This window comes from Leptodactylus fuscus, chromosome 4, assembly GCF_031893055.1.
Source record: "Leptodactylus fuscus isolate aLepFus1 chromosome 4, aLepFus1.hap2, whole genome shotgun sequence".
NCBI lineage: Eukaryota > Metazoa > Chordata > Amphibia > Anura > Leptodactylidae > Leptodactylus > Leptodactylus fuscus.
Window position 1 is genome coordinate 117,760,896 of NC_134268.1, and position 21,500 is coordinate 117,782,395.

Sequence of the window (21,500 nt, forward strand, 5' to 3'; positions counted from 1 at the left end):
TCACCTTACACAACCATAAACGTAAATATACTAAAAAGATATATGAAGGTAGTGGCACCGTTCTGTGTTAACCACTTCAGTACCGGGCCAATTTGTGGTCCAGGACCAGACACATTTTAGGTTTATTGTGTATGTGCGGTTTTGAGGGCTGTAACATTTTTCCCGTATGTCTTAGTCAACTAATTTTTGCGTCTTTTTTTCGGGGACACATAGGGCTTTATTTTTATGTTATTTTTATTTTCAAATGTGTTTTAATTTTTTTTATATCCAGGAAAATATAAACAAAATAGGAGGGAAATTGTGTCTGGTTTTCAATTTATAATTTTTTTTAATTTAATAACACAAAGTATCACTGAAAAACGTTATAATATAGTTTTTCCTCTCCGTTACGGTAATTTTTATTTTGTATGGTGTCGTTGGGGGTGGAGCTATAACCTTTAATAACGGCGTTTTATTAGCGTATTATTTTTTTATTTTTTTATTATTATTTTATTTACATTTTTTTTTAAACTTTTTTATTATATTTTTCTTTTCTTTTTTTTTTCAGATTGTGTCCCCATAAGGTGATAAGAGACCTTTGGGGACATCTGATCACTTTTTTTTTTGTACTTGAGACTGATTTCTCCTATAACTGGGTCTGCTACATTTAACCTCAGTTACAGGAGAAATACAGCATCCTCCACACTGTATATACAGCTTACTGAGCTGATCTGGGTCCTGTAGGACCCAGCAGCTCTGGCAGGACACTGCTCCCAGAGGATCAGGTGTCTGCCGGGTCAGAGGGCAGCTGAATCATGGCTGAGTCCATAGCTGTGTATACAGCGCTCATTGAGCGCTGTATACACAGCAATCGAGATAGCAGAGGAGGTAATAAATCTGCCCTGCTATCTCTCTGGGAGCTCCGGCTGAAGTTACAGCCGGCTCCTATTGAAAGCAGCTACACGATCTCCGTGCAGCTGCTGTGTTCTGATGGACGTACAGGTACGTCCTGGCAGAACTAGGCAACCACTTCCCGGACGTACACTCACCGGCCACTTTATTAGGTACACCTGTCCAACTGCTCGTTAACACTTAATTTCTAATCAGCCAATCACATGGCGGCAACTCAGTGCATTTAGGCATGTAGACATGGTTAAGACAATCTCCTGCAGTTCAAACCGAGCATCAGTATGGGGAAGAAAGGTGATTTGAGTGCCTTTGAACGTGGCATGGTTGTTGGTGCCAGAAGGGCTGGTCTGAGTATTTCAGAAACTGCTGATCTACTGGGCTTTTCATGCACAACCATCTCTAGGGTTTACAGAGAATGGTCCGAAAAAGAAAAAACATCCAGTGAGCGGCAGTTCTGTGGGCGGAAATGCGTTGTTGATGCCAGAGGTCAGAGGAGAATGGCCAGACTGGTTCGAGCTGATAGAAAGGCAATAGTGACTCAAATAGCCACCCGTTACAACCAAGGTAGCCAGAAGAGCATCTCTGAACGCACAGTACGTCGAACTTTGAGGCAGATGGGCTACAGCAGCAGAAGACCACACCGGGTGCCACTCCTTTCAGCTAAGAACAGGAAACTGAGGCTACAATTTGCACAAGCTCATCGAAATTGGACAATTGAAGATTGGAAAAACGTTGCCTGGTCTGATGAGTCTCGATTTCTGCTGCGACATTCGGATGGTAGGGTCAGAATTTGGCGTCAACAACATGAAAGCATGGATCCATCCTGCTTTGTATCAACGGTTCAGGCTGGTGGTGGTGGTGTCATGGTGTGGGGAATATTTTCTTGGCACTCTTTGGGCCCCTTGGTACCAATTGAGCATCGTTGCAACGCCAAAGCCTACCTGAGTATTGTTGCTGACCATGTCCATCCCTTTATGACCACAATGTACCCAACATCTGATGGCTACTTTCAGCAGGATAATGCAATGCCATGTCATAAAGCTGGAATCATCTCAGACTGGTTTCTTGAACATGACAATGAGTTCACTGTACTCCAATGGCCTCCACAGTCACCAGATCTCAATCCAATAGAGCATTTTTGGGATGTGGTGGAACGGGAGATTCGCATCATGGATGTGCAGCCGACAAATCTGCGGCAACTGTGTGATGCCATCATGTCAATATGGACCAAAATCTCTGAGGAATGCTTCCAGCACCTTGTTGAATCTATGCCACGAAGAATTGAGGCAGTTCTGAAGGCAAAAGGGGGTCCAACCCGTTACTAGCATGGTGTACCTAATAAAGTGGCCGGTGAGTGTATATAGTCTATGGGCGGTCCGGAAGTGGTTAAAATACAACACCTCAATGTATATACGGCAACAAGGTATGAATAGCAGGCAAAGTGATGTGGTATATAGGTGGTGCTCACTGTTCAAAGGATATATAAAAAAGTCTTGGGCAAAAAATTGTAAAGGGAAACAGGGCACTCACCAACCAAAAGTAAAATTTTCAAGCTTTAATTCGTCATCATTAAAAAATGGCACTTAGACAGCATACACAATCGGAGATGGATTAAATGGAATGCAGAGACAATGAAGCAATGACCGTTTCGTGCTAGACACGCTTCATCAGGCTTCCTAAAGTACAGGTGTGTCTACCTGCCCTATATACTGACGTGGGAATCACACCCACCCCAGTATTCTATAACACCAAAACATTTAAAACATGTTAAAAAAACTTTTCAATGCATTACATTCCTATATACCAACATTTTTCACATTGCACCAACTTTATTTTCATTTAACACAGCTTTGTACAACTTTTTTACTACCCTTCTATATTTCTCATAGGTCTGGGTAATTTTTAACTCCACCCCCTTAACTCCGCGAGCCTGCAGGACAACTTAGTTTCCATACAGGTTTGCTAATAGCTGAACCAGTTTGTATGTTATAACCGGCTGTCAATCAACGAAGCAGCCGGTTAGAAAGGGGGCTACGATTAAAGCTTGAAAATTTTACTTTTGGTTGGTGAGTGCCCTGTTTCCCTTTACAATTTTTTGCCCATAAACGTAAATATATTTTATTGAGATTTTATTGAGAGCAAATAAAAATCTGAAAAGTGTGACATGCAAAACTATTCAGCCCCCTGTACTCTGATACACCTAAATAAAATCCAGTGTGCACAATAGTCTTCAGAAGTCACTTAATTAGTTAATAGAGTCCAGCTGTCTGTAATTTAGTCTCAGTATAAATATACCTGTTCTGTGAAGGCCTCAGTGGTTTGTTAGACAACACTAGTGAACAAACAGCATCATGAAGACCAAGGAAATCACCAGGTCGGAGTTAAAGCTGTGGAGAAGTTTAAAGCAGGGTTAAGTTATAAAAACATATCCCAAGTTTTGAGCATCCCAAGGACCACTGTTTAATCCATCATCCAAATATGGAAAATGTATTTTACAACTGCAAACCTACCAATACATGGCTGTCCACCTAAACTGACAGATTGAGCAAAGAGAGCACTGGTCAGAGAATAAGCCAAGAGGCCCATGGCCACTCTGGAGGAGCTGCAGAAATCCACAGCTTTGTTGGGAGAATCTGTCCACAGGACAACTATAAGTCGTACACTACACAAATCTGGCCTTTATGGAAGAGTGGCAAGAAGAAAACCATTGTTGAAAGAAAGACATAAGAAGTGCTGTTTGTAGTTTACCACAAGCCATACAGATTATACAGCAACTATGTGGAAGAAGGTGTTTTGGTCAGATAAGACCAAAGTTTAACTTTTTAGCCTAAAAGCAAAAGTGGCGGAAAAGTAACACTTCTCATCACCCTGAACACACCATCCCCACAGTGATACATGGTGGTGGCAGTATCATGGACAGGGAAGCTGCTCAGAGTTGATAAGAAGATGAATGGAGCTAAATACAGGGCAATCTGTAACATCTCTGCCTGTTCTGGTCTCTGCGCCACGCTCTGCTCACATACTGTGGTGCAGGAGGCGTGTGCAGTTTGATAACTTGCTTAGAGTTTTTGGTTGCATTGTCTGAACACTGTCGTATTCCTTCACCTTGTTAATTGATTTTCCACCACACCCGTCTCCTTCACTTCCATTTCCCTTTGTTCCTCTAAGAATTAATTTTTGTTTTGCCCTGTGATTGACAACCTGTCTTCCTATCAGTTTCAGGACGGGTTCTTCCTCCCTATTTATTCTTGGTAAAAAATATGCAAATCTATTCTCCAGGATGTAATTAGGAGAAGTGCACTCTGTACGCATATTTTTTTACCCAGAATCCCTAGCGGAGCAGGAATGACTTGTAAGTCTCCGTACTGCCTATGTAGGCAAACACTCTCACTGATGTGTACGATTATCCCTGACCCTATTTATTCTTGGTTCGCATTCACATTGCTGCTTGCTATTGCTTTGTGCGTGCTGGCTTTTTCTCTTGCTGTTTATTTGTGTATTCTGATTCTTGACCTCTGGGTTTCCCTATTGACTATTCTTTTGGATATCGATTTTGACACTGCATTGCTCGACTGTTACTGACCCCTGGCTAGCTGACCTCCCTTTGTTGTTGTCTTGTCTGCGTTTTTTGGTTCACGTATATAGGAAGGGATCGTCTTCAAGTTGTTGCCTATCACTTAGGATAGGACTGGCAAGCAGGAAGGGACAGTGGGGGGTTTCAAACCAGGGCTCACTGTCTCTTGTGCCCCTTCCTCCGGGGTTCAGCAGCTACTGGGAAATTGTTGTCCTGGCAATTCCCTTACACAATCCTGGAAAAACTTGTTGGAGGCTGCAAAAGATTTGAGACTGGGAAGGAGATTCACCTTCCAGCAAGACAATGACCCTAAACATACAGTCAGAGATACAGTGGAATACTTTTGCATGTCACGCTTTTCAGATTTTTATTCGATTAATATTTTGTAAACCTTGTATCATTTTCGTTCCACTTCACAATTACCTGCTACTTTGTGTTGATCTATCACTTAAAATCTCAATAAAATACATTTAAGTTTGTGGTTGCAAAGTGACAAAATGTGAAAAAGTTCAAGGGGTATGAATACTTTTGCAAGGAACTGTAATTATGAGCAAAAGTGCCCTTTACAGTGGCCAATGGAATTTCAATGGATACTGATTTTGTTACTGGATGCCTGTTAGAGTTTGATAATACTGGATTCAGTTTGGCCTTAGAAGCCAAATGAGGGTTACCCTACTATAAGTCTTACAGGACATATCGAAGGGGGTTGTTAGATTAGGGTCCCTGTTAATATTAACCCCTTCCCGCCGATGGCAGAGCTGTCTCCAGGGCCGCCTTAAGATGTTTCCAAGGCAGAGAAGACGCTCTGGAAACATCTTGGGGCGGTCCTGGAGACAGCGCTGCCTCACCACTCACCTATCGGCAGCAGCGCTGCTCCAGCGGCCTCCCACAGGTGTCTTTTCAGAGAAATGCTTCTTGAAGTCGTTTTCCCATTGGGTTTTGGAATTGAGATAAGTTATTTAGGTACAAATTGGAAAATAAGTTCTAACAGAAGGATATAGATATATTTTGAAAGGGAGATTGTACAGTTGGGATCGCTATGTTGGCATACCATAATGCATGCCTTTTTTGTAGATATTTATAAAAATTGTGTTTTTGAAGCAAAAATGCCTCAAGTCCTCAAAATCAATAAGGTGATCAGCAGCCTACATGTCTACAGGTATGAGCTTTTATCTTGTTAGGTTCATATCTGGTGTACAAGCTGCAAGGAAGTCAATAGTAGAATTTTGGTAGCTAGTTGTAAAAAGATTCTTTTTAGTAATGAAGTTGCTCAATAGCTGCTTTGACAGTGGGGGAGTAATATGCATTTTAAAATAAAGACAATACTTGCGTATTGTATGTGTTTTTGAGATACAATAGCAACCCATAAACTGGATCGGTCATTTGACTACAGATGCATCTATTGCTTCAGAATCAAGGCTCCAAGTACTGGACCACCAAAGGGCAGCCTGTGCCTCTGTCTCTTTTATACTCTTATAATAATATTCGCAATATTAGATCTTGTTATGAGATTTTTCTAAATATACTTAATGTATACTGTAGTTGTTTTAGATCAATGGTAAATGGTACATATTTAAAGAAATATAAGATCTTAGGTGTTAGCTTTTTTATCTCTGCTATTCTGCCGAAACAACAGATACCATATCATTACATTGAGAGTTTGGATTTCATTTGTTTTTAGAGGTGGGGATAACGTTCATCCTAAGGGAGAGACCACCTTTTCAGGTGTGTGGAGACTTATACAGCCATAGTTGCTCCACTTTAAGGGAACATGGGAGGAATATGCAAATCTGTCTCCCAAGATGTAAACAGGGACAGTGCCTCTGTTATGCTGCCCTCTATGGGAAGCACCCTTGGTGATACATATATTTATGCAAGAATGAATCTGAATATGGCAGGGAGTTTTGCACCCATTTATAAGGAATGAGTTTTTTAAAATGGTTGGAACTCTTGGAGTAAGACTAAACTTAGGATTGGAGTATTCTGAAACGATACTAAAAGTTTTGAGTTAATGGACATGAACATATTATAACTATATATAATTTTATCTTCCACAAATAAGTCAATGTGAGCCAACTGAAATTCCTCTGATTATGGGAGAGCTAAATCAATGGGGATAGGGGACTTGTCTTGTCCTGTGTGTCATCTGGAATAACTGGGAAATTCTAAACTGATGCACATGGTTTTGTTTACAATGCATTTATAGCTGAGCATATTGGGTCCTGCAAACCAAATTTCTACAGCACCAGTTTATAGGTGCTTTTGTCCATATGTGGGTTTCAGACTTTGTTAAAGTTTCCATATATTATTAATTCTCCATATTTTTCCTCATTAGGTTTATAACATGGGGTAAATAATTTACCCCTGTCACTTATTGGGTGCATATAGTAACATAACAGAATAATTCTCATTATTTAAAGCATAATTCAAAATAAGATATGTACCGTATATACTCGAGTATAACCTGAGTTTTTCAGCACAGTTTTTGTGCTGAAAAAGTGTGCCTCAGCTTATACTGGAGTCAATATGGTAATTTAAAAAGTCACATGACTGGTCAACAGTGAAAGACATCTGTGGGAGGCCGCTGGAGCGCCTCAAGATATTTCCAGAGCGTTTTCTCTGCCTTAGAAACATCTTAAGGCGGCCCTGGAGACAGTGCTGCCTCCCCACCCACCTATCGGCAGCAGCGCTGCTCCAGCGGCCTCCCACAGATGTCTTTCACTGCAGACCAGTCATGTGACATTTTCAATTACCGTATTGACTTGAGTCAATTACCATGACCGTATTGACTCGACTGCAGCGGGCCTCCGCTCCAGTCCTGGAGTCCATCACATGCCGGACTGGAGTATAATAATCGGAGCCCCAGGGGAGGTGAAAGAAAATAATAAACAGTTTTACTCACCTCTCTGGGATCCGTTGTTAATCCTAGCCGGCTTCAGGCCTGTATGATAATGTCCCAGACATCACGTGGTCTGGGATATTACCATATAGCCCAAAGCCTGTGCTAGCAGTACCATATAGGCCAAAAGCCTGTGCTAGCAGTAATAGCCTGTTAATGCAAGCACGGGCTTTGGCCCTGTATGGCAAAAGGCTGTTACTGCTACCATAAGGCTTTGGGCCTGTATGATAATATCCCAGACAACTGGGGCATTATCATACAGGGACAAAGTCTTAAAGTAGCAGTAACAGCCTGTTGCCATACAGGCCCAAAGCCTGTGCTAGCATTAACAGGCTATTACTACTACCATAGGCTCTGAGCCTATATGGTAATATCCAAGACCACGTGACGTCTGGGATATTACCATATAGGCCCGAAACCAGCTAGGATTAGCATGAGCACAAACAGAATGTCATGCATTTTCCCCCCTCGGCTTATACTCGAGTCAATACATTTTCCCATTTTTTTGTAGTAAAATTAGGGGGGTCGGCTTATATTCGGGACGACTTATACTCGAGTATATACGGTAAGCTTTTTGTCTGAGATCTTGTTGATGCACTGTAAAGCCAGGGTTTCTGATAGCTATCAACACACCCATCTTTTTACTGCAACACAGTCTATACTACAAGCGATCTTATGATCACAGGATCAAAGCTAAGAAAGCTAAGAAAAAAAATTCTAAAATTTTATAAATATTTTTAAAAATATTTAAAAAAACACAAAAGTTCAAATCACCTCCGTTTCTCTAGATCACAAATAAATACAAACAAGAACAAACATTAACAAATTAATGCCTGAGATACAAACATCTAAAATATTTTTATCATATGCTGAAGGCTGTAACAGGCAAAAATATCAAAATGGCCAAACTGCTGCATTTTTGCCATTTCACCTCCAAAACTTTTGAAAAAAAAGCAGTTAAAATGTCAGCTATTCCAAAAAATGGTATAAATAACAGTGCAACTGGCTCTGTAAAAAAAAGTGCACCTTTTCCAGCTTTGTATTTGGAAATATGAAAAAAAACTTATAGGTGTCAGAGTACAACGATTTTTCTTTTAAGTTTGTGATTTTTGTTAAACATCTACGAAAAACTATAACATTTGGTATTGCCATATACATAATGTCCCGCAGAATATAGGCAACATGTAAATTTGGCTGCACAATAAATACTATAGAAACAAAAGCCATAATGAGATGGCACACATTCGTTTTTTGTTTTTTGTTTTTTTTTATAAATCTTCCCTAGTTAAAAAAATTTTCAGTTTCCCAGTACATTGTGCAGAATATTAAATGGTACCACTAAGAAGTACAATCTGTTCTGCCAAAAATACACTGTCTAGCAATAAGTATTTGGACACCTGTGGTAGAATAAAAAAACAACATTTATTCATATTCAGTAGTTGGTAGACCCCAGCAGATGCTTCCTTACAGATGGTATTGATCGACACAATACTCCCGGATGCCTGATGAAACTCCTGGTGTATGTGAGCCATCGGTTTGGTGCATTTTCTCTGGCCAGCACTCGGCGGTCTCTATCTCCCAGTTTCGGGGGTCTGCCGACTTGGAGCACATTCCAATAATCACCATTCACCTTCCACTTCGTAATCACGTAGGCCACTGTCGATTTTGTGTAATTCAGTTCGCTTGCTATGTCCCTTAACCCCTTAAGGACACAGCCCAAAAGTATGTTAAGGACCAGGCCTATTTTTTCAAAATTGACATGTGTCACTTTAAATGGCAATAACTTTGAGACGCTTTAACTTACACAAGTGATTTTGAGACTGTTTTCTCGTAACACATTATACTTCATGTTAGTGGTAAACACTAATCAATATTTTTGTATTTACTTATTAAAAAAATAGGAAATTTGATGGAAATTTGGAAAAAAAAATGCAATTTTCAAAATGTGAAATTCTCTGCTTTTCAGGCAGATAATTATACCACCCAAATACATGAATAAATATTATCTCCCATATCTCTGCTTTATATCGGCATCATCTTTTGAATGTATTTTAATTTATTTTGGACGTTACAAGGCTTACAAGTGTAACAGCGATTTTCCAGATTTACAAGAAATGTAACTATGTTTGTTTTTTTGTTTGTTTTACACACTTTATTTTTTTTTTAAAAAAACTCTTTTTTACATTTTTTTATTTGTGCTGCAAGCACACTAGAACCAGTGATCAGTGAGGATCACTGGTTCTATACTAACTATAGACTTGCAATACACGTGTATTGCAGTCTATAGAGGAAGCTAGCTATGCAGATGCATAGACTAGCTTCCTCTCGTCCCAGTATCCAAGGGGTTAACCCTCCCCCATCGGAGCTCGCTCCGATGGGGGGAGGGATTAAGGAGCAGCGTGTAGCTGTAAATTACAGCTAACACAGACTCCTTATGCAGCCGGCAGCATGCTTTATAGCCGGCCAAACCCCTAGGCTGGCATGATCACTATGGATCATGGCACCTTAAGGGTTAAACAGGGGGGAGGGGGTCGGTGCAATCACCGTCCCTGCTGCTACAGGGGAAGCCTGGCTGTCAGATACAGCCGGCCTCCCATGGAGATCGCACGGGCTCAGAAGCAGAGCCCGTGTGATCTCCATCACGTACAGGTACATGGGAATGCGGGAACTAACCACATTCCCTGACGTACATTGTACGTGATTTAGCGTTAAGGGGTTAAGGATTGACCATTTCTGTTGTACCCCACAATTACCCCTTTCTCGAAATCGGACAACTCTGCACTTTGTGGCATCTTGCATGCGGCTAATGCCAATCCACTAATGCCAGAAGGCGTGACATGCATCACGACCGCAGATATCTTCATTTGCATGGGTGTCCAAATACTTTTTGGTAGTCAGTGTATACCTGCATACAGCTCTGATACTTGGAAGGTTGGAGTAAAAAATGAAAATCAAAAACTGAATTTGTAATAAATATAGTAGCAGTGGATGCATCTCTGAACCTTTGGTACACCACCTATCGCTAGGAACCCTTGTGAGTAGGAATCATGGAATGCAAATCTTTGGATATGGCCCTTCAGAAAATAAATAAACCAATAGGCTTTATGTTACCCGTTAAATGTCTATGAATGTTAAAGGGATTCAATCATTTGAATCCATTTTTTCTCCCTAACATGTAGGAATAGCCTTAAGAAGCCTTATTCTTCTCCTACCTTTAGATGTCTTCTCTGCGCTGCCCTTCTGTAGATATCCTGGTTTCCTTCGGTATGTAAATGAGTTTTCTCGCAGCACTGGGGACGTTCCCCAGCGCTCAAACAGCACTCCTCGCGATGTCTTCTTCCGTCGACTTCTTCTGTATTTAAAATTCACATATGCAACTGCGCAAGTCTGCAGCCATTTTCTTCTGGTTGGTTACACAGTACGTTCATGTAAGCAGCCACATGAAAATGGCTGCAGACATCCGCAGTCGGCTCTGCCCGTTGACAGAGCAGACTGCGCATGCATGAATTTTAAATACAGAAGAAGTCGATGGGGACAGAAGAAGACATTGCAGGGAGGCGTGCTAGAGAAAAACAGAGGTGGGCGCTGGAGAAAACTTATTTACATACCAAAGAAAACCAGGATATCTACGGAACGGCGGAGCAAAGAAGACTTGTAAAGGTACGAGAAGACTAGCCTTCTTTGAGGCTATTCCTATGTGCTAGGGAATAAATGGGATTCAAATGATTGAATCCCTTTAAATACTATTGCAAAGTGCAAAAACACTAAATTCACAGCTCATCATACTCAGCTCTTCATAAAAACACATCGGGTTAGTTTGACAACGTCTATGATGGCAAACACTGTAGATTATCTTGAGACGTCTCAACTACTTAGATTTGGCTCATTATAATGTAATTACACTGTAATGTCCATTCCAGCTGATCCTCTCTCTTAATCCATGCATAAATACATTATGTGATAGCGACTGTAGCATGTAGTCCCATGAGAATCACTGTGTCATATCAAGAGGAAAGTAGCAATACTTATTTGTAACAAAAATACTATAATTGATCAATCATACTTCAATCACATTTTAGAAAAGCATACCAATAGCCAAAATACTGCAAAAATGTGTTGTTTCTGAAAACTGTAATTTTAATATAACAGCTATAAAAAAAAGAAATGTTAGAAAATGTTTAATATATATATATATTTATATCTTAAATACTTTAAAAGTGCTTTTGGTTCTTTGCACTAACATTCAAAAACACTGTCCACACCTACAGGAATGTTTGTGGTCTGGTTCCTTATACGGAGGTCACTCTCATGACAACCTCACCAGACGTACTGTCCTCTATGGAGTCTTCAGGAGGAGTTCTCATTCTGTTGAACAAATGTAGCAAAACATAACCACATTGCAGCCTGGGGGAGCTTAAACGTGTCGAATGCACAAAGGTCCTGGGTCGGAATGCAGTTAATGGTAGCCACAATGTCCTACTGGTTGAAGGCACTGCACGGCTGCTTTCTTCTATGTCTGTTGCTTTGTCATAATTTAACACATCCCAATGCAAGTTCACGGCTCTCCATCTCCTGAAGACTTTATAAACAGCTGCTCCTTCGTGGATAATTAAACCTAGAATGACATTTACATATTAATAACCATTGAAGTGGGGAATTACAGCTGATATACATCAAATAAACTATACAAAGCCTATGGCTGGCATATTGAAATATTAGAAAATGCAGCTTGTCAACCAAAACAGTGCACAAATCACAGCATAAGGCAAAAATGGATGATTCCAAACATAAAGAACGAACACTGCGGAAAACAAGGGCAGTGTGTAGATGTTACATATTGTCTAATTTTATTATTGTGCCCTTGTTGGTAGTTAATACAGGGAATCTTTTGGTTCAGGTGCCTTATTTATTGAAAAGGGAAATGAGTACTTTTAGCATACAGTGAGGGACATCAAGTGACTCAGGATAACCATTGCAGGTTGAAAACATAGTTAACTGAGTCCACAACTCTGTTGACATTTTAATGATATTCTATATGGATGTACTGTATTAGCAGAATGGCTCCTGAACAGAGTGAATGGAATGAAGAATGGTATTGATATATTATGAAGAATATGATTCATCAAGGAGTGAGAACATCCTCCATAGTTGCCCTAGTATCTGATATAGAACCTCAGGTTGCTGGCTCAATAACTCTTTTATAGAAAAATATGATCAAAAGAACCTCAGTACTTCCATATGATAATGTAGTCAAGTGTTTTATTCATATTAGTCCACAGAAAGTATAAGAGTGTCGCTTCTGCCCTCTGGAACTTTATCAGGCTCCACGGAACATAGCCAAGTACAGAATATTACAAAAAATTACAAGAATCACAAAATCATATATAGTAATCAGCTGAACTAATTGTAGCAGAATATACATGCTAATATTTAACTCTGGATCTATTTCAGGTAAATTCTCTTACAAACAATCTGGAGTGCAGATATGTAGTAAGTACATATACCATGACATACAAAATAAATGTTCAGTAACAGTAATTGCAGATATCCGAGCCATAGATATAGTTAAGGTGGTGTATAATTACTATATACACATAAAGCTACACTGGCAAACATAAACAGTGACATACATCACAAGCTACATAATACAGAGAAACAACCCAAATTTGCATAGAAAAATGTTGTTCTATATGGGGGGTTCTCTCAAAGAAAAAAGTACACAGAACGCAAGTTTACATATGTAATGGAGTCAGCAAATATGTACAGTCCCCCCAAAATATCACATAAGCATGTCACACAGAGTACCATGTATCACATCAGCATATTACACAAAACCGGGTTGTCTGGGAAAAAATAATCTCTACACTAATCTAAACACCCTCCCCTAGCCTATTTTCTAAATAACATACTTGATTAAAAATGTATATTTACCCATATCCATATGTTTATATATATTTACCCATATCCATATGTTTATATATATTTACCCAGAGACATTTGCTGGTTATCTGGTGACAATCCTTTTCAATGTTTCCAGAAACAGAACATCAGTACTACTCCCCCCATCCACTCCATTGTACTTACCCATCTTCCTTCCAACCTTCTTCCTGTGGGACAGTTCCTTCCTCCTTTCTAACTGCCAATGCACGCTATAGACCTAGCAATGCTCTGTAGCCAATAATCCACCTCTACTGTGAAGCACCCACGCCTGCGCAGTAGAGATGGATCATCAGCTGCAGTCCAAAGAACAGTGCTGGGACAATAGCATGCACCGGCAGAATCAGAAAAGAAGGATGGGCCGTCCCATAGGAGGAAGACTGAAGGAAAGAAAAGTAAGCATATAATGGAGTCAGGGGTTGAGCTAAGTAAGTAAGTAAGGGCTAGTAGTAGGCGTGATAGCTAGAGAGACAGGGAGGGAGTGTATGGGAGGAGGGAGAGAGAGAGGAGGAGGGAGAGAGGAAGCGGGGGAGTGAGGTGAAAGGGAGCTACTGTGGAAGTTACATAGGAGAAGCTGAACCAAGTAAACAAATGCAGAAGATACCAGGAGCTCCCATAGAGTCCCAGAAATCGCTCAAAACACTGCTAAAGGTATTTGGGTGCATTTATTAACTCATTAATAGCACTCTGTTTTTTTAAAAAAAAAATACATTTTTTGCCGTTAACAATACAACTGGTCCTTAAAGCTAGATTATTAAATAGCTTGAGTCATGTTGCTATCATTGTAAAATTGAATTAAGACAGCCAATAATGGGTGAGGTTCCTACTTCTTGATCATAGAGGATAAAAAAGAAAGAATGTTAACATAAACAATTGACAGTAATATCTCGTTCCCAGGTCACCATTATGAAAAGGAGAATTATTTCTTAAAGAGGACCTTTCATCACTCGGGGCACATGCGGTTTTATATACCGCTAGAAAGCAGACAGTGCACTGAATTCAGCGCACGGTCGGCTTTCACGATCTGTGCCTCAGGTGAAGAGCTATTGGTGCCGGTACTGTAGCTCTTCACCGTCAGAAGGGTGTTCCTAACAGTCAGTCAGAAATGCCCTTCCTCACAGCGCCTATAGCGCTGTACTGTGAGAGCGAGGAATACTGTGAGGAGAGGGAGGAGGCATTCCTCCCCGCTCTCACAGTACAGCGCTATAGGCGCTGCTGTGAGGAAGGACGTCCCTTACTGACTGTTAGGAACGCCCTTCTGATGGTGAAGAGCTACAGTACTGGCACTGATAGCTCTTCACTGGGGGCACAGAACAGGAAAGCCAATAGTGCACTGAATTCGGCTTTCTAGCAGTGTATTAAACCGCATGTACCCAAAGTGATGAAAGGTCCTCTTTAAAGGCAGTCTGTCACCAGAACCGAGCATATCAACCCATTCACACAGATTGTTAACCTTTTGCTAGTCAGTGTAGCTTGTTTTGAACTTTTGACTTTCAGGCTCCATACCTCACCATCCACTACAGTTTCGAATGTGAGACTACCATAATTTTATAGACAATCATCTTGGCTATCTCATGCATAAATTTGACTCGCAACCAATTAGTATATAATTAATTATGCAGATTCTTGTCATATTACTGTATTATTACTGTTTTGCTTCTAAAAATGTAAATTTTTATTTTTATTATTTTGTAAATCCACATTTGGCCTTCAACATTACCTGAATCCTTCTGGGCTCTCAATCAGATTCAAGAATGTTTCATCTGAAATCTGATCCCAGGTCTCTTCTACATGTTCCCAATGTCACAAGTGTTCAACTGCGTTGAGGTCCAATCCAGTACCTCTACTTCATTGTCACTGAACCATTTCTTGGTTAACCCTTACAGGACCAATGCTCAGGACAAATTTAGCACTTCAGTATGAACTGTTTTACATCACAATATTTTAATGGCTTTGCTTATCTCAACTATTTTTATCATGTTTTTTTTTTCAGGACAAATGAGGCTTAAAATAAGCAGTAGTATTTGTTAACCAAGTTTTTTTTTTCGCTAGAAGTGGAAGAATGTTATAAATATATAAATGTGAAAAAAAAATTATATTTTGTTTCTTCTACCTAAAACGTAAAATATTAAAATTAGATTCTCTAGTTCTTCTGATCACAGGAGCTACATATAGTTTTTCAACAAAAAATGAGGTTTTATATGTTTTTTTTTAACTAGCATGGCTTATTTTCTAGACCTCTACTCCATGTGTAAATTACCCAGTAGTTTAGTATAGTAGAATAGTAGACTGCTTGTGTTATCTCTAACTAGGCTCCCTGTTAGGACAGAGCAAATACAGTGTTGGCCAAAAGCATTGGCACCCCTGCAATTCTGTCAGATAATACTCATGTTCTTCCAGAAAATGATTGCAAGCACAAACTCTTTGGTATTAATATCTTCATTTAATTTGCTTGCAATGAAAAAACACAAAAGAGAATGAAAAAAAAGTCAAATAATTGATCATTTTACACAAAACTCAAAAAATGGTGCAGACAAAAGTATTGGCACCCTCAGCCTAATACTTGGTAGCACAACCTTTAAATAAAATAACTGCGAACAACCGCTTCCGGTAACCAATGAGTTTCTTACAATGCTCTGCTGGAATTTTAGACCATTCTTCTTTGGCAAACTGCTCCAGGTCCCTGAGATTTGAAGGGTGCCATTTTCTAGTGCTTTTTGAAGTGTTTTTTGGGTCATTGTCCTGCTGGAAGACCCATGACCTCTGAGGGAGACCCAGCTTTCCCACACTGGGTCCTACATTATGCTGCAAAATTTGTTGGTAGTCTTCAGACTTCATAATGCCATGCACACGGTCAAGCAGTCCAGTGCCAGAGGCAGCAAAGCACCCCAAAACATCAGGGAACCTCCGCCATGTTTGACTGTAGGGATCGTGTTGTTTTCTTTGAAGGCCTCTTTTTTTCCCCTGTAAACTCTGTGTTGATGCCTTTTCCCAAAAAGCTCTACTTTTGTCTCATCTGACCAGAGAACATTCTTCCAAAACGTTTTTGGCTTTCTCAGGTAAGTTTTGGCAAACTCCAGCCTGGCTTTTTTATATCTCTGAGTAAGAAGTGGGGTCTTCCTGGGTATCCTACCATACAGTCCCTTTTCATTCAGACGCCGACGGATAGTACGGGTTGATACTGTTGTACCATGGTCAGACTTTTATCCACTAGAAGTAACATAATGAATGATGGCAAGCAGAAATCTAGAAAACTGAGGAATTGATACAGAAAGTATAATGGAAAATTGTATAACTTTTTATTATACAAATCATAACATTTGTCTCTCAATGTCTCCCCTTTAAGTGTACGAAGTAATTCGTGTTGTAGGATACTCACATATAGCTGCTCAGCATCGAGACTACCATTAATCTTCGCCAAGTATCCAATGCCTTTGACTGTGAAACAACCCCATATCATAAGGCTTCCTCCACCTAACTTGATAGTTCTTTCAATTTCTCGATCCATTAGCTCCTTTTCCCTTGTTTCTTACAGACCCATTTGCATCCATCAGAGTCCAGTTTATTGACTTTCGTCTAATTGAACCAAATCAACCATTTCCAATCTTCGTACTTTTTTGAAAACTTGAGCCAAAGCTTCTTATGATGTTATTGAAGTCAAAGCTTCTAAACATTTTTTTTTTGACCCACCATTCCACACTTGTGTAATGCGCACTGTATGTTGCTTGCATGGACATCTGTTATCTCGCTATTACAAACCATGGTTGTTGCACCAGAAATGATAGACCTTGTGTTAAGGCAACTTGTTTTTTACTTCATTTTGTATCTTTCCAACTGTTATGGTGCAGTTTTGCAATTTAATTGGGCGAGAGATGGCTATCGATGAGCTTGATGATGCTCTTCATGGCTGATCCTTGATTTCACCTAATAACACACTGAGCTATTAGGGAATGTGAGTACTGGTTGCAATTTGTAGTATACAAGAAGAAAAAGATTTTTCCACAACCAGGAGCAAAACAGTAACAATGCAGTTACATGACAAGAATATGGCTAACTAATCATATGCAAAATAATTGCAAGTCAAATTTATGTATGAGATAGCCAAGACTGTCTATAAAATTATGGTAGTCTCACATTCGAAGCTGTAGTGTATGGTGAGATGGAGCATGAAAGTCAAAAGTTCTAAACATTGTTACCCTTTTGCTTATCAGTGTATGTTAAGAGTGTTTTCCCCTTGTGAATGTGTGACTTAGGATGAAAGCAATGAATTTAAACAGACACAGAATGATTGATAAGAGCAAAGGATTGTACTGTTGGTGTGTGAACCTGTCCAAATATATAATAAGCTTGTGATTCTATCTGGGAGGATGGGTGATGACTACATGTCTAATTTATACACTGTATCAAAATATGGCTGAACAACAACTCTATAATAAGGTGGAATATTGACTCAACGGTCAGTACTGGGATCCTGGGTTTGAATTCTGCCCAGGGCCAACATTTTCATTTATATGTTCTCTTTGTGTTTGTGTGTCATTTGTAGAGATGAGCGAACACTAAAATGTTCGAGGTTCGAAATTCGATTCGAACAGCCGCTCAATGTTCGTGTGTTCGAACGGGTTTCGAACCCCATTATAGTCTATGGGGAACAGATACTCGTTAAGGGGGAAACCCAAATCCGTGTCTGGAGGGTCACCAAGTCCACTATGACACCCCAGGAAATGATGCCAACACCTCTGGAATGACACTGGGACAGCAGGGGAAGCATGTCTGGGGGCATCTAACACACCAAAGACCCTCTATTACCCCAACATCACAGCCTAACAACTACACACTTTACACACTCAATACCACCTCTCTGACAGTAGGAAAACACCTTGAAACATGTGTATTTGGCACTTGCAGTGAGGAGAGCTTGTCACCAGCAGTGAATTTGGCCCTTGTAGTAAGTTGAGGTTGGCACCAACATTTGTTTTGAAAATCAGGGTGGATTGAGCCTCTAACCAGCAGAGTTTGGGCAAATTCATGGTGGAGGGAGCCTCTAAAAACCCCAGTTTGGACCAATTCATGGTGGAGGGAGCCTCTAACCAGCCCAGTTTGGGCAAATTCATGGTGGAGGGAGCCTCTAAAAAACCCAGTTTGGACCAATTCATGGTGGAGGGAGCCTCTAACCAGCCCAGTTTGGGCAAATTCATGGTGGAGGGAGCCTCTAACCAGCCCAGTTTGGACCAATTAATGGTGGAGGGAGCCTCTAACCAGCCCAGTTTGGACCAATTAATGGTGGAGGGAGCCTCTAAAAAACCCAGTTTGGACCAATTCATGGTGGAGGGAGCCTCTAAACAGCCCAGTTTGGGCAAATTCATGGTGGAGGGAGCCTCTAAAAAACCCAGTTTGGACCAATTCATGGTGGAGGGAGCCTCTAACCAGCCCAGTTTGGACCAATTAATGGTGGAGGGAGCCTCTAAACAGCCAAGTTTGGACCAATTCATGGTGGAGGGAGCCTCTAAAAAACCCAGTTTGGACCAATTCATGGTGGAGGGAGCCTCTAAACAGCCCAGTTTGGGCAAATTCATGGTGGAGGGAGCCTCTAAAAAACCCAGTTTGGACCAATTCATGGTGGAGGGAGCCTCTAACCAGCCCAGTTTGGACCAATTAATGGTGGAGGGAGCCTCTAAACAGCCAAGTTTGGACCAATTCATGGTGGAGGGAGCCTCTAAAAACCCCAGTTTGGACCAATTCATGGTGGAGGGAGCCTCTAACCAGCCCAGTTTGGACCAATTAATGGTGGAGGGAGCCTCTAACCACCCCAGTTTGGACCAATTCATGGTGGAGGGAGCCTCTAACCAGCCCAGTTTGGGCAAATTCATGGTGGAGGGAGCCTCTAAACAGCCCAGTTTGGGCAAATTCATGGTGGAGGGAGCCTCTAACCAGCCCAGTTTGGACCAATTAATGGTGGAGGGAGCCTCTAACCAGCCCAGTTTGGACCAATTAATGGTGGAGGGAGCCTCTAACCACCCCAGTTTGGACCAATTCATGGTGGAGGGAGCCTCTAAACAGCCAAGTTTGGACCAATTCATGGTGGAGGGAGCCTCTAAAAACCCCAGTTTGGACCAATTCATGGTGGAGGGAGCCTCTAACCAGCCCAGTTTGGGCAAATTCATGGTGGAGGGAGCCTCTAAACAGCCCAGTTTGGGCAAATTCATGGTGGAGGGAGCCTCTAACCAGCCCAGTTTGGACCAATTAATGGTGGAGGGAGCCTCTAACCAGCCCAGTTTGGACCAATTAATGGTGGAGGGAGCCTCTAACCACCCCAGTTTGGACCAATTAATGGTGGAGGGAGCCTCTAACCAGCCCAGTTTGGACCAATTAATGGTGGAGGGAGCCTCTAACCACCCCAGTTTGGACCAATTCATGGTGGAGGGAGCCTCTAAAAACCCCAGTTTGGACCAATTCATGGTGGAGGGAGCCTCTAACCAGCCCAGTTTGGGCAAATTCATGGTGGAGGGAGCCTCTAAACAGCCCAGTTTGGGCAAATTCATGGTGGAGGGAGCCTCTAACCAGCCCAGTTTGGACCAATTAATGGTGGAGGGAGCCTCTAACCAGCCCAGTTTGGACCAATTAATGGTGGAGGGAGCCTCTAACCACCCCAGTTTGGACCAATTCATGGTGGAGGGAGCCTCTAAACAGCCAAGTTTGGACCAATTCATGGTGGAGGGAGCCTCTAAAAACCCCAGTTTGGACCAATGCATGGTGGAGGGAGCCTCTAACCAGCCCAGTTTGGGCAAATTCATGGTGGAGGGAGCCTCTAAACAGCCCAGTTTGGGCAAATTCATGGTGGAGGGAGCCTCTAACCAGCCCAGTTTGGACCAATTAATGGTGGAGGGAGCCTCTAACCAGCCCAGTTTGGACCAATTAATGGTGGAGGGAGCCTCTAACCACCCCAGTTTGGACCAATTCATGGTGGAGGGAGCCTCTAAAAACCCCAGTTTGGACCAATTCATGGTGGAGGGAGCCTCTAACCAGCCCAGTTTGGGCAAATTCATGGTGGAGGGAGCCTCTAAACAGCCCAGTTTGGGCAAATTCATGGTGGAGGGAGCCTCTAACCAGCCCAGTTTGGACCAATTAATGGTGGAGGGAGCCTCTAACCAGCCCAGTTTGGACCAATTAATGGTGGAGGGAGCCTCTAACCACCCCAGTTTGGACCAATTCATGGTGGAGGGAGCCTCTAAACAGCCAAGTTTGGACCAATTCATGGTGGAGGGAGCCTCTAAAAACCCCAGTTTGGACCAATTCATGGTGGAGGGAGCCTCTAACCAGCCCAGTTTGGGCAAATTCATGGTGGAGGGAGCCTCTAAACAGCCCAGTTTGGGCAAATTCATGGTGGAGGGAGCCTCTAACCAGCCCAGTTTGGACCAATTAATGGTGGAGGGAGCCTCTAACCAGCCCAGTTTGGACCAATTAATGGTGGAGGGAGCCTCTAACCAGCCCAGTTTGGACCAATTAATGGTGGAGGGAGCCTCTAACCACCCCAGTTTGGACAAATTCATGGTGGAGGGAGCCTCTAAAAAACCCAGTTTGGACCAATTCATGGTGGAGGGAGCCTCTAAACAGCCCAGTTTGGGCAAATTCATGGTGGAGGGAGCCTCTAAACAGCCCAGTTTGGGCAAATTCATGGTGGAGGGAGCCTCTAACCAGCCCAGTTTGGACCAATTAATGGTGGAGGGAGCCTCTAACCAGCCCAGTTTGGACCAATTCATGGTGGAGGGAGCCTCTAAACAGCCCAGTTTGGGCAAATTCATGGTGGAAGGAGCCTCTAACCAGCAGAGTTGTGGGAAAGCAGGGTGGAGGGAGCCTCTAACCAGCAGAGTTGGTGGAAATCAGGGTGGAGGGAGCCTCTAACCAGCAGAGTTGGGGGAAATCATGTTGGAGGGAGCCTAGTATTAGCAGAATTGTGCAACGCTTATGGTGGATGAGTATGAGGATGCGGAGGAATTGGAGAGGTTGAGTACAGACATAGAGTTTCATGTTGGGGTGCTTTACACAGGTGGGCACAAAAATGAAGGCTCTATCCAGTGGTGGTTCATTTTTATCAAAGTGAGCCGGTCGGCACTCTCAGCTGACAGACGGGTGCGCTTGTCAGTGATGATGCCACCGGCTGCACTGAACACCCTCTCAGATAGGACGCTGGCGGCAGGACAGGAC

At 41.8% G+C, this 21,500-nt stretch overlaps 1 protein-coding gene across 1 annotated transcript in view; it reads right to left on the reverse strand.

Annotated features, from left to right (window-relative positions):
- Positions 1–11,592: 11,592 nt before the first annotated feature.
- Positions 11,593–21,500, reverse strand: part of MARCHF11 (membrane associated ring-CH-type finger 11) — a 62,291-nt gene continuing 52,383 nt past the window's right edge. Inside the window, exon 4 of the mRNA XM_075270984.1 lies at positions 11,593–11,976. Coding sequence (XP_075127085.1) covers positions 11,651–11,976 — 326 coding nt within the window. The 3' untranslated portion in view covers positions 11,593–11,650. The remainder of the gene's footprint in view (positions 11,977–21,500) is intronic.